A 14,051-nucleotide genomic window follows, 5' to 3' on the forward strand; every position below is an offset into this window, starting at 1 on the left:
TTGTTTTAACTTTGATAAAATTACCAAAATTATTTCTATTTGCTAATTGACAAGACATTTTTTTTGTAAAAATTTTTTTTTTGGTAACTTTCCTCGAATTCAAAAGTTTACATACATTTGGTCGGTATCAGTGATAACAGTTTGTCTAAAAGTATGACGTGGGTCAAATCTTTACCTGTCAAATCTTTACCAAATCTTTACCTGTTATCTTTTGAAATAAGTTTTGTCTTATTTCAAAAGATATGTGCACTAGAAACTAGCAGCTGCTTGGTAAGATTTTGTTGTTTTACAGTGCAAAATACTTTTCCATGTAGCTAACGTGGAGCAGGTCAGAACCGTTTCCATCAGTTTAATGCAACAAACCAAACGGTGGAGAAAAGTGCTGTGTAATGGCAGCTCGGCTAAGACTGCTGTGCACTAATGCAGTCAGACGCTTCATCCCTCTCTTCCACTTAGACATGTGCACACAGTCGCGCCTTTAAGTGCACGTTTGCACTTAAAACAAGATCAGGGCAGGAAATCGATCCCTGCTGACCGGACATTCGCTTGTGAAGGCTGTTTTTCTCATTATCGGTGACGCTCTCTTTCCCCTGGTTTTACAGCTTACGCTCATCCTTCCACACCTTTCTTCCTCCTTCTATCTACACTTCAACCGCGTTCCTGATTCCTGTTTTAATGCAGTAATTCGTGGCACGTACTTGGCAGAGGAGATGACGTCGCTGTGCTTGTCAGAGTCCAGGATCTTGGCCAGGTGACAGGCGACGGAGTCTGCATACTGAGTGATGTGGACCTGAAGCACGAATAAAGGAAGACCCAGGTAAACCACAGAGGTACAAATAAGACTTTTATTTATTTTTTGGGGATTACCTGATTGTAAAAAGACAAGAAAACCCTGGAAATGATGGCTTTTGGTTTAACTGGGTCAAAAATCATGTTGTCTGCATAGCTTTATCTCTGGTGTGATAACGTCAGGCCATAATTCGAGCTAGCTCAGATGGTAGCCATCTGCTAACAGCTAGCTAGCTAACAAAGGTTTATTAGCTAGCTAGCTGGAAATGTGTATTAAGCAAATGGTTAACAGTAACAAAACACAGTGAAGATGTCTGAGTTTTTAAATTTTTATGAATTTCTGACATTTAAAGGACTTAATTGTAAATATATAAATTTAAGACTTAAGCCAATTTTCGCAGTAGTTCCCTAATGGAGAGCTTTGCATACATTAACGTCCCTTGCTGTCTACTGGCTGCTAGATAAATTAGCAGCCTTCATTCAGCCTCGCTGCCAGATGCTCTGACCTATGAAAGTTTATACCCCAGAGTAGTCGTCGTGGATTACTAATTAAAGTTCACAGAGGTAATGATCAGCTGCAGAAGGTATACATAAAAAAAGATGATCTCCACTAAAAACAAAAAAAAGCGAGATTAAGGTGCTGCGATAAAATAGGATTTTTAAGGGTGTTTTGTGGCCAAATTATTATTGTTCTCCACACCTGAGGCTTTCTTTAAAAAAGCAGCAACAAAAGCAAACGCATTAAGAGACATTGGTGTAGACAAGATCAGTCTTATTAGCCGCCTGCGTCATATTAGCAGCGCAGTGTCAAAGTTCAGCCCTTCATCAACACCGCCGCCGTTCCCTGAGGTTTGGCTCTGATTGCCTTGGCTTCCCTTCACTACTCCCAGCAGCTGTTTTCCAAAACAACGCCTCAGAGCTTCTTATGAGCCCTGGTTTTTATGGATGCTATCTGTCGACGGCAGACAGCCTCCTCAAAGTGCTGCGGGCTGACTTACCTGCAGCGGAGCCTCGTGGCTGTCGTCTTCCTTCACGGTGGGCGTTTGTTTATTGGTGGGGGGCACCTCGTATGTCATTACGCTCCATCTGAAAACACACACATGGGCGACAAGCCCAACATGAAACACTTTATCAGCGGCTGATCAGGTGGGAAGCAGAGGGAGGCGGTGGGGGAATTTGAAAGCGGCTGACAGGAGATCAAGAAAAACTCGACAGCAGTTTAAACTTGGAGCGGAAAAACATTTTCTTTTTCGTCGCAGGCAAAGCTTACTGGAAACCTGCTGTCGCTACTGGCTTAGGTGTGTCCTGTCTTTTGACGACGAGGCAGGGAGGTTTATTGTTATGACACGTGTTTAGCAAAAGGTTCAGAAGGGAAAAAAACAACAAACAAGCAAAAACATTAAATTTCAGAACTGTGACATCTGCTAAAACGTTAACAGTTTTATGTAGGACTGAAACAATGAATCAGATTAAACACGATTACTGAAATAATCAGCAACTATAACTGAATATTGGATTAATATATACATAACATATTTAGAGCAGTAATTAAGCCAAAAGATTTTGCATTTAAGATGAAAACAACTTTGTGTTTCGATGTGTTTTACCCAAAACTCCTGAAGTGACATTGTTTTATCTTTTTAATCTTGCACAACTGTACCAAACAGTCCAAAAGATAATATCAACACCCTGGTTTCTACACTATGCAGTTGCTCTGTCTGCACTGAAAACGTTTCTTTTCTTACTGGAGCTCTCTCCTCATTCAATTTTTTTATAATTTTTGTTATTTATTTAGCCTTTTTCTTAGCTTTAGTTGTTTTTAACACTTTATTGTATACCTGATCATATGTATGGGGAAAGGTGAACCATTTTGATGCTCTTTACTTTTGAATATTTCTGCACATAAACCCTGTTGAATTATTATGACCTTTTATGTTTTCAGTTTTAATGAGCGGATAAAACAAATAAGCCAAAAAATAAATAAAAAAGCTCTGGATCCCTGTGGAACCGAAAAAGTTAATTGTAAATTAGTTCATTTTAAACCTGCTGCACTGCAGCTTTTGGCTCAAGTGTTCAATTATTTACTCTGCTCCAGCCTTGCTGATTATTATAGAAAAAATAAAGTGAAAACAGATTTTCTTCTGAATTTTTTAACAGCTTCAGTCTTCAGACAGCCCAGAGGTAACTTTAAACTCAGATTCTAGCTAAAAACCTTCTTTTAGCAGTTTCATTTACAAAGTGCAAAGCTGACACTGAACTCTGCTGAAAAGTGTTGATGTTACAACATCCAAACCCTCCCCTCCAGGTTCTCACCGGTCCAGCATTTTGGTGGTGGCTCTCTCCAGCTTCTCCAGGATCTGCAGCAGCTGGGCGTCGTCGTCGCACAGGCCGCCCCAGCCCAGTACCCGGGCCAGGTCGTTGCCCGTCCCCAGGGGAAGGACTCCGAGCTGGCACTGAGGAGAGGCCGTGAAATCAGCAGACGGACGTCAGATCATGCTCGGCGAAGGTGGATCAAATCTCATTTCACAGGCTACTTGGTTATTAATTAACAAAACACTGATCAGGAATTAAAACCGTGTCGGTGTGGATGTGGGGCGGCGTTAATGCCTCAGAGATTAGTGGAAATAGCCAGAATCTTTCCTTTTCTCAGAAACTTGCAGTCATATTCAGTGAATAAGAATATTTTATAAACATTTTATTTAAAAAACATTCTTTAAGCAGGTATTAAGCACACTTTTTTCTTTATTTATTGACCAGGCCTGTGTTTCTCATCCATGTTCTGACCTGTTTGTGCAGGTTGAGCTTGTCGAGCTCCGACAGCACCCAGCCCACGCTGCCATCTCCGCCGCACACCAGGATACGAAACGTCACAAACTTCTGGAAGAGCCGCAGCCTGCGAGCCGGAAGAGAGGGTCACCGTGAACAGTGGACGGGCGTCATGAGGTCAGAGAACCAGTGTTTCATCACAAACAGGACGTACCCGAGCTCTGGGCCTCCGTTCATCAGGTCGAAGACTTGAGCCGGGTTCAGAAGCTGCTTGAACTTGCGGAGGAACTTCACCCCCTGGTTGTCGCCGCTCTTGGAGTTCACCAGGACCAGGAGAGGGCTGGCACAAGATCCAGAGGTGGCCTTCCAGAAACCTAATGGCAAGGATTGGGAATTAAAGAAAAATAAAAACAAACAACGAAACTGTAAACTGACGAGTCTGAAAAATATCTGAACTGGATGCATCAAGAAATCAGCCGATTATTAAGTGACCAGCCGCAAAGTTAAAAATCTGGCCTTTCTTGCAGTCAGTGTTTGTCTACTGAGGCTGAACTGGCAACACTCTTCAGTGTGAACACTGACACTGAAAAAAACTTAACCAAAGCAGATATTTTCTGTCTGTTTTATACTTTAAGTCCTGGTCTATCTGCATTGAAAATATGGAAATAGGAAATGTTACAAGTTTTTTGGAAAAAGGTTGAATAATAATAGAGAAAACACAGGGACTGATGTTTATTACTATCAATGCTAAGCAGGCTAACAGTACTCGTCACTCATTTCAGATGCTAAAGAAAGCGTAAAATGTCAACTCTAACTTATTTCTGATTTCCTCTAACACACTTGGTGTGACGACGCCTCTGCTACTAAATAACTAATCGATCTGGACAGAAACAATGAGTTTAGGAATGGTACAAAAATCTGAAATCAGACTGTTTTCCTGGTCAAATAAATCTAAATAAATATTCATTTTTAGAAAGACGTTTTTCCACAAATTATGGATATAAACAGGAAGGTTTTACTGGATTTATAGACCTGTTGTGGTGATGAGACACAAACCTTTCAGCTGTTTGAGAAAATGACAAAAAAATATTCAGAAAGAAAGAAAAAGATAACTGTTGGTATTTGCAGCTCCTAAAGAGAAATATCAAATTTCTGTAGCTTTTACTCTTGTTTTTGTATTTAAAAGACGATGTTTATTCATGAAAAGCTGTAAATAAGTGAAAAAATAAATACAGCTTACAAATGAAAAGTTGACAAAATCTACATTTATGACTCCATTGTAAACTATTTAGAGAATATAATCAAGTCATTCTTCATGCCGTGGATAACATCAACCGGTTCTCAATTCCCAGTATTTAGACCGGACTGGTGAGATTCCTCGGCTTTTTCTCCCTTCTGTCGGTTCGACAGAACATCGAGGAATAGGCTGCATGTGTGTGTGCATATGTGTGGGTGCTGTCTCACCATCTGAGTCGATGCTGTTAAGTGCAGTGGGAGGGATGATTGAGACTCGACATTGGCCCAGGGGACACACCTTCCCCATTTGTTCTTTACAGCTGTTATGCACCTGAAAGTACACACACACACACGCACACACACACGGTGATTTGGTGGACACAGTAATTGTAGATTTCAGTGGTGGCAGAAAGGTCGTTACATCCCACTGAAACCCACCAAATGCCAGTTCTGTAACCTTTACAAATGCCACTCTGGACCATTTGTGCTTGTGCCTCTGTGTGTTTTTATGTGTTCAGGATTGGACATTGTGTACTTCATAAGAAGCCTGCGGTAAGTGGGAGTGGAGGAAAGTAGAAGTGTGGCGCTCTGTAGGATCTACTGAACATGAGCACAGCGAGCTCAGCGGTCAGATCCAGATGTATTTATCCAGGTTTTTCTTTTTCTTACAACACGATGTAAGTAAGAAGTTTCCCCTCCAGGGCTCCAAGATGGCACCCGTCCACACATGTTTTTGTTTCTCTTTCTTTGGGTGGGCTGTACTGAAATGTAATGTAATTTTCCTTTGGGATCAATAAAGTACAACTGATTGATTTTAAAATGTTTGTATCAACAAAGCAGTTAATTAATTACTAAAATAATTAGTAACTGCAGCCCCACAAATTACCACGCAGCAAAGTCTGCTGTAGTTCTGTCTTCTGTCCATTTTTACTCTTTTATTCATAAATTCAAACATGTCACAAATGGGCATTAATGATAAACCCATTTGGGTAAAACTTTATCTGACGGGATGTGAATAGGACCGACATCACGAACATATAAATCATGTAACAACCTGTTATAAAGATGAAGGAGTCTTCAGGAATGTTTACGACTGTTGGCACGATGCGTCATTCAGTAAATAATGACACTTTCAATGCAAAGTTGCATTAAAAGTCCATTAAAAGTGCCAACTAAAAATAAAGTGTTACCCAAATGGGTTTAGGAACAGCGATAGATTTTATCTTTTGAATTTGGTTGAGGCACTTTACAGATATCTTTACATAGAAAGACATTTATCGGAAGCTGCTTTGCTACATTCTGTTACATTTCCTTGTGAAAGGCGTTGACACTCTGTGACAAGTTCAGATCCAACATTTTTCAAGTCTTGCATCAAAAAGAAACAAGACAATAAGAAGCTCTGATGCTGTTATAAACCCGAACCGGAAACTCCCCATGGCTCCAATTTCATCTTTATCCCTGATGAAGTTTCGTTTAAACTTCTCCCGAGCTAAAAAATAACTTTCGGCTCTAAACAAACGATGCTGATGTGAAATGACAGATTTTGACAGGAAGGAGGCTGAGATCAATCCCACTCACGATGGCCTTGCACCAGAGGCAGCGCCAGTCCTGCAGCCGCCGCACGCTGCCGCAGTTCCTGTCACACACCACGCATTTGGCGCTGACGGGCAGGTTGCCTTCTAGCCACTGGTGCGGCATGGACACCTGAGAACAGACACAGGGAGCTCAGCAACACCACTGGATGAAAGCACTTTGCTGAAGTGGAACGGCCTGTTTCTAGGTGTCTTTATCCAAAGAAAAATGTAGAATTTCATGAGCTGATGCAAGTCTCACCCCGTCCTCATCCTCAATGATCTCATTTCCTATGGAAGCCAGCGTGGTCCACTTGCAGTTGTTGGTGGAGCGAACGCCACAGCGCTTGTGAGCCTTGAACTTGCAAACTGAAAAAGAAAGAAAAAAAAAAAAACACTTATTTTTAAAGTTTTAGTTTTGACTCTAGCTTGTCCTGAGGTTTGTCTATGAAGCATCTGCGAAGAAAAATGAGCAATAAATGAGTTTTAAACTGGTGAGAGAAAATCTATAAATGGCCATTTTCAAATCTCGCTTTAGATTCTCAGTTGGATTCAGGACTTTTTAAATGACTTTAAATGAAATTTCAATCATGATGCTGCCACCATGTTTTTTACAGCAAAGCACAAACTCTTACCAAGTATTTTTTTTAATCTAATTTATAGTGCAAATATATTTTCAGCAAGATGTAAGAGCTTAATAATGATTTTAAAGAGTACTAGTCCCACTGACAGAATGCTTTATTTACAACAAAACATTTTTCCAACATTATAAGTGAAATAATCTGTCCGTGGAACTACGACTTTATCAATATTAAGGAATTATTAACTTAAAACAATCACTTGCTATCTGGTTTTGAGTGAACTAAGATATTTCCACTAGAAACTAGACGAGAAGAAACAGTGATGTGAGATTTTGTGTTTTTGCAGCGATAGTGTTGGTGTGTTCAGGCTGATTCGCAGCACTACTTTCCTGCCAGGCAAAATGTTTTACATATTACTGTGAAATTTGATCTTTGTTGATGTCGGCCGGCTTATTTCATACGTCAGCTGTGTGGTTTCAGCTAAACTGCAACATGACTTCTTATTATGGGTTTTCTTGTTGTTTTTGGTCAGCTGCCGGCTGACCAAAAAAGGTCAACCAGCAGTCGTTCTCTTGACATCCGCTGCAGTGGGTCACTTGGCTGCTTCCCTGATTAATGCTCTTCTAGCACAATGATGGATTGGGTGGTCTTCAAAAGCCCGGGGTGTTATTTTACGACTGAACTTTATATCTTCAAACGTCATCGCTGCCCTGTGTGCTGCGGTCGTCGCTCTTCGTGTTTTGAGAACTCAGGTTCTCTAACAAACCTCTGAGGCAGAAACACTGGACTAAATTACACACTCTATTCACTTTCTGGGTGGATTGAGGTTTTATTTATAAGTGTCATGTGAAAGGTTTCAGATTTTATCTGTAAAATAAAAAAAATTGCACATAACATTAAAACTATGTATGTTTTTTTTTTTTCCCCAACTTTTACACAGCAAAAACACAAAGTGGTTATGGTCTGATTTCTTGAGCAAAGGCTTGAAATAAGACAAAACTACCTTACAATAATACTTCTTTAAAATCCACAAAAAGACATAGTTCCACTGGCATATTATTTAATTTATAACAAGAAATTTTTTCTTTGATACAAATGAAATAATCTGCCAGTGTAACTACTACTTTTGACATTTGTAAGGTATTATTCACTTAAAACAAGCTCTGATATCTTGCTGAAAATTGAATGTCTTATTTCAAAAATATTTGTACCAGAAACTACCAAAAATACTTGGCGTGATTTTGTGTTTTTGCAGTGTGTGTGCTTCTTTGTGTTGGACAACCAAATAAAATCCCAATTATATAAATGGATGAATTAGAAGTTTAAAAGAGTGCGAGTCAACATATGCAAAATGCAGTAAGAATTATGTTTATTAGTCTGTTTTAAAAAGCAGAAACTGCAGAAAGCAACAACTGTGTGGCATTTATGTTTAATCATTGATCAGGATGTGGGACTCAACAGTCTAGTTTGAGTCTTGTTTCAGCTTTGCATGCAGAGCTGATAACTGCAGGTCAGTAATTTTACTGGGAGCTTTTTGCTGCACTGGATTTCTGCAGGATTCTGGATTGGTCTTAGAGAAATTTTAACCTGAACAGTAATAAAATGTGTTTATTGGAACCTGAGCTCAAGACATTTTATGAGTTCAGATTTTCCTGTTTGATATGAGAGATGGTGAACCGCAACTATCACTTAGTCAAATCTGCCTTGAAGGAAAGAGTTATAAATCTCGGTCAACACTGAACACCAAGTAGAAAAAATGTTTAATTTAATTCAACATAACGTTTAAATAAATAGTAAAATATACAAAACTAGCTTAAAGCTTCAGCTTCTATGCACTGCAAACTGCAAAACACCCGAAACACTGAGCTCCTTTAAATCAACAGCTTAGTTTTGCATTTGAACAAGTAATAATGGAACATTGATTAACATACATGATTTGTATTGACGCTTTTGATGACGGCACTCGATAAAATTTAATATTTGTTCTCATTTTTTGGTGACTGTATGATGTTTTCTGACTTTTGTTTGTGTGATTTTATGATCTAAAGCATTTTGAACTGCCATGTTGGTGAAATATGCAACGCAAATAAACTTGATCGGAAGCACTTACAGCTAACAGAGAGGAAAAAAGACAACTCCAGCTCCCTGTTGGTATGTATAGATGCTAAAAGTGTGTGAGTGTGTGTGTGTGTGTGTGTTGGGGGGTGTGTGTGCATGTGTGTGTGTGTGTGTACCTTCACAGGACAGGCCGTGGGAGGTGACGCCCGGCAGGGCTTCCTTGCAGACGTTGCAGAAAGTGGGTCTGGCGTGTGAGCAGGCGTACCAGTTGTGCATCCCAGAGAAATGCTCCATGTTGAACTGGCTGGCCTGTGCCAAGCAGAAGACTTTTTTGTCAACCTGACTCTATAAAGACTGTATAAAATGTTATTAAGTTCATCAAGGAGCTTTAATACGGAAGACAGCAGCGAAAAAGACAGAAGGCAAAGATAAGACAAAGAGGATCGTGTTGAAGTTACTCCATGAGGAAAGCGGAGTGGTTAAGAGATTAGAGACGCTCACCTCATAGGTTTCCCATTTCTGAACGGATTTAAGAGCCGTGATCCAGTCCTCCATTTCCTTCCTGCTTTCAGCACAAAGCATCAATTTACGAAACGGGGTGATCACCTGTGAAGGACAGAGATGCGTTCTGAGATTAGCACATTTTTACTAAAACAAACCTGACGTATGTGTATTTATTTCAAAGTTAAAAGTTGATTAAACAAACCAAGCTTGCTTTATGTGTTTAATACTTTAAAGTTAAGTACAGCTCAGTCTGATGAATGTCTCACCGTGTATTTAAAGAAAAAACTATTTTGAACTTCTGATGGCAAAACATAAAAATTAGAAACAGGCAGCCTGAACAAACAATCCTTCAAATTCCTACAGCTGCAGGAAATAAAATCACTTTATTCCCCATTTTACCTCAATAAACTCATTAAAGGAGTTACTTTTGCAACATTATGGCTTAATCTTCAGAATAAATGGGAAGTTTAGAGTATCAAAGATGTTGCAGCATCCCCCACATTTACCTCGGCTGCTATTAGTTACATGTAGGGAAAAATACGGAGAGAATCTTATTTAACTATTTAAATGTAGAGCTGGTGACTGAAATCAGATTGGTTTGTCCTGAATCGGATTCAAAACTCAAAAATCTGATTTTTTGTACTTCAGTGAACATGTATTAAGTGATGAATGGTTGCCGTAGCAACACTCTTTGGTGTGAAAGTTGTTACAGATGTAAGTAGATTTAAAGTTTGATATTCAGTAGTGGAGCATTTCAGCATCACTAATGTGTTTGAAGTTATTAAAAAGGAAACCAGGCTATTAAATGTGCTACTTAAACAGAGTTCAACAGACAATGAGAGATTTATATATTACAGCAAATTTGCTCCATTTTACTGTTTTATTTACCTCTGTCATGTAACATGGCTGGAAATGTCTGCAGTCTGTAAGGAATCCACAGCTGTTTGCACCTAGCTAGGCTAACTGTGCTAATCATCACCAATAAAAGATGCTGATGTTATTTTAAAATAATAAAACTATCTTCCCAGTGACTTCACACCATCGCTGTGGGATGCTGCCTCTGATATTGACTAATGATGGCTGACAGCAGGAAGGCTGGAAAAGCAATTTATGGACGCTGTTAATTTTAGTTTGAGAGAAATTCAGTTCAGTGTTGGTAGGTTAAAACTTCATACGAGACAAAAGCTGGAAATTAAACTAAACTCACTGGTGCTTCTTTGTTGCCCTATAATATTAAATAAATGAGTAATTAGTGGTTTTATTGTCACAAATCAGTGTGTGTTCCACTAGTAAACACAGTGCAGTAAAAGAAAGAATGTATTGGTCGCTGCACCTTTGTTTGTGTCTGTCTGTTAATATATGCTTATTATATTATGTTATTAACTGTGACAACATTAGAGAGGAAGCCCTTTGTTTACTAAGCAGAACATTTCCCAACAGATTTATTCTCACACAATGAGCCACAAAGAAAGTATGTCAAATTATCAACAAGTCATATCAAAACATAGTGGAAGCATTTCTACACTTGTGGTGGAAAATTATTACAAGTTAACATCTGCTGATCATGTTATATGAAATGACTGTCTCTCCCATGTTTTGGATCCCTGGTATAAAATCGACTCTGCCTAGAGGAGATTTTTCCTTTCAGAACGTCTTCATTATTGACCGTCTTACAAGCAAATAAACCCGACTGAGTGATTTCACCTCAGTGCTTGGAAATAATTTTGTTCACCAACACACTTCATAGTTTTATTATAGAGCATGAAACACTGATGAGATGTACAGTGAAGTTTAAGTTTGTATGAGTTTGTCATATTAAAATCACGTGTGCTGCTCTTTTTTTTTTTTTTACTAAAATATGTGAATAAACTGCATGCAGATTTTAAATAAATACATTTGCAAAAATATTAGTTTAAACAAATTAAGGGTATTTTTAACTGCAGAATCTTTACATATTAACCAAATAACTACATTATATGAAAAAAATCTGCAACTTTGTTAAAGAAGAAACTTAAAAAAAAGAAAAATCCTATGATCAAACCAATCATTCATGAACACAACACGTATTTTGAAATATCACTTTGTGATTTCTGAATTTAAAAAAGCTGAAACTTGATGTCCAGGACTACATTTGAATGTTTAGTCGTTTAAAACCGAGTCGTTTGCAAACCGAGATTTGCTCACCGTGAAGCTGTTGTTGATGTTCTTGGTGCTGGTCTCGGCCACGCTGGCGTCTGATAGGTCCACTTCATCAAAAATCAGGGACTGACGGGGAAACAAATGGTTCCTTATTGACACATGCAGTCACAGATTTAAGCTGCAGTACGGGGCACTAGTACGCATTTCTGTACCTTGCAGTCTTTGGCGTAGTAGAGCGTCCTCCCTCTGAGTTTAAAGTACCTCCTCTTCCATCTTTGGAAGGAGCTGGTCTGCTTTAACAGGATTCCCTCCTTCACACTTTTCTGTCAGGAGAAAAGGCCCAAAAAAGGTGGAGAAGGTAAGAAAAAGCCAAGGGAAAACAAAATCTCTCATGTAGCAGCTATCCGTCTTAGACTTCACACATAAACAGAAGGAAAACAGAGGGGAATTTGTTACTAGGACAACTTTCTGCTAACAAACTCACACCAGATGAAGAGAGAAGCAACATTACAGGTTTATGACGCCGCTTTTGGTGCGATTGCAGTCTTTCCCTCAAAGCCCACTCCACACCCACTCCAAAGCAGCACCCACCAGTTTGTTGGAAGCATGCTGCCTATTTTAGACTGCCCCATTATTCATCACTAATGGCAGACCAAGGAGCACCAGCCAGGAGGGGCAGAGGCAGACGCTCAGGCATCCGTAGCAACGAGAAAACGATTTGCATAACCAAAACACGCCAGACGCTCAAAGCCCAGCAGCCCTGCTGTGTTCGATGCAACATGTTGTGATTTGTGGGCCTGACACGATACATTTATTGTGATCAGCGATAATATTGTTGTTTTGAGAATAATGTAATGGCACTAGCAAAGATCGAAGATCAATAAACTTTAAATTGTAATAAATACTTAACACTGGAGCTGGAAGACATTTTAAATATTAAAAATAAATTAACAGAACAATAAATAACATGAATTATGAAAACTCTCTGAACACAATTGTCCTTCGAAAAAGGAATAGTTGAGACCAAACAAACAGACTTTTGTTGTCCAGTTTTGGATAGAAACAGAGAGAAAAGAGAAAAACATTAAATGAAAATGGGAATTATTGAGCTTGTTTTAATTCTTTGTGTGTTTTTTATAGCTTGTCATTTTCTTTATTGTGTATTTTTTCCGTACTGTGTTCGTTGCTGCCTCTTGGCCAGGACGTCCTTGAAAGACGTTTCTATTTTTCGATGGGTTTTTATCCTGGTGAAATTAAGTTAAAAAAATGCATACAATTAATTGATTGATTGTGACAGGCCTAATCATTTCCTCCCTTCACTCCTTTTGTTTACGAGTACCTGCCCTGAGAGCCGCTGGCAATCAATTTCAGATTGCCATGGAGATCTGCGCTTCCTGTAAACCGATGCTCACACAGCCGGAGAGACAGATAGCACCTTTAAACTCTCGGCACGTTACCCGTGGCCGCCGCTGAACCTGTGCATTTATCACCTAATGCAGCAACAATCCAGCAGGACGGCCGAGGCGACTCCGATCAGATTAGCCTGCGTGACGCGCGCCGCAGTGTTTCACAGATAAACACTGCGTGTCAGTATGTGTTACTGGTGTCGCTTCAACACAGCCTGCAACATCTAAGGTTTATTTTTAAATGCAGTAAAACAAAACAAAACTTATCTTCTCTGATAAGCATAGCAATGTCTGTAAAAAAGTAAACTAAAGGGCCCTGCAGTTTTGACAGCTTTCGTTTTTCAGTGGTTCAGCTTGTACAGCCGGTGCAGCCAGTACAAAGGTTTAGAAACGAGATTCCCGATGTCTCAAAGGCAAGTGTGCTCTCAGGAGTTTATCATGCAAATTATACCGCAACTTAAATGCTGAAAACAAAAACATGCCTGAGTGATTAGCCGGGTGGCTCCTAATAAAAAGTTCAAAGGGAAACCATCCAGTGTTTGGAATATGAAGACAATTCAAAGTTTACAATTTTCTTTGCTTTTTGAAATTGAAATCAAACGAAGCACAAAATGTGTCTGAAGCAAATCTAAAAGAAAATGTTTGGTCTACAGAAACATTTTAGCTTTTTTTAAATTCTCGCTGCTACAACAGAGAGCTTTTGGCAGGCGCTGGACATTTTGATGCTTTGCTACTTTCTGCTGTGCAGGTTTGGCGGCATTCTGTCAGACTCTTGTGTACGAATAAGTGATGAGGAAAACTGACCCACTTCAGCAGGTAAGAGGAGGGCTGAACGTACTGCAGCAAAATGTTTCATCGTTTTGAAAATTTCACAGTTAGGGGTTTTCATTCTCTAAGAAAAAACAGGGAGAAATGCTAACAGCTGATAAAGCTAGCTATGCTAATTTTATTAACATATTGGTTATAGACATTTAAATTGCCAGCTTTGTAACTTATATTGA

At 39.2% G+C, this 14,051-nt stretch overlaps 1 protein-coding gene across 3 annotated transcripts in view; it reads right to left on the minus strand.

The window, feature by feature from the left end:
* The window catches only part of LOC106926941 (diacylglycerol kinase delta), a 75,607-nt gene that overhangs the window by 14,014 nt on the left and 47,542 nt on the right, over window positions 1–14,051 (minus strand). For all 3 annotated transcript variants that reach the window (XM_088015827.1, XM_088015828.1, XM_015002157.2), the window contains 12 exons: window positions 11,857–11,967; window positions 11,690–11,770; window positions 9,503–9,607; window positions 9,178–9,310; window positions 6,625–6,731; window positions 6,370–6,495; window positions 5,020–5,122; window positions 3,770–3,929; window positions 3,574–3,682; window positions 3,103–3,242; window positions 1,788–1,875; window positions 699–790 (listed from right to left, as the gene is read on the minus strand). In XM_088015827.1, the coding sequence (XP_087871953.1) occupies window positions 699–790; window positions 1,788–1,875; window positions 3,103–3,242; window positions 3,574–3,682; window positions 3,770–3,929; window positions 5,020–5,122; window positions 6,370–6,495; window positions 6,625–6,731; window positions 9,178–9,310; window positions 9,503–9,607; window positions 11,690–11,770; window positions 11,857–11,967 (1,355 nt within the window). The remainder of the gene's footprint in view (window positions 1–698; window positions 791–1,787; window positions 1,876–3,102; window positions 3,243–3,573; window positions 3,683–3,769; window positions 3,930–5,019; window positions 5,123–6,369; window positions 6,496–6,624; window positions 6,732–9,177; window positions 9,311–9,502; window positions 9,608–11,689; window positions 11,771–11,856; window positions 11,968–14,051) is intronic.

Source organism: Poecilia mexicana, unplaced genomic scaffold, assembly GCF_051168715.1.
Source record: "Poecilia mexicana isolate PSO_F unplaced genomic scaffold, ASM5116871v1 scaffold_18, whole genome shotgun sequence".
NCBI lineage: Eukaryota > Metazoa > Chordata > Actinopteri > Cyprinodontiformes > Poeciliidae > Poecilia > Poecilia mexicana.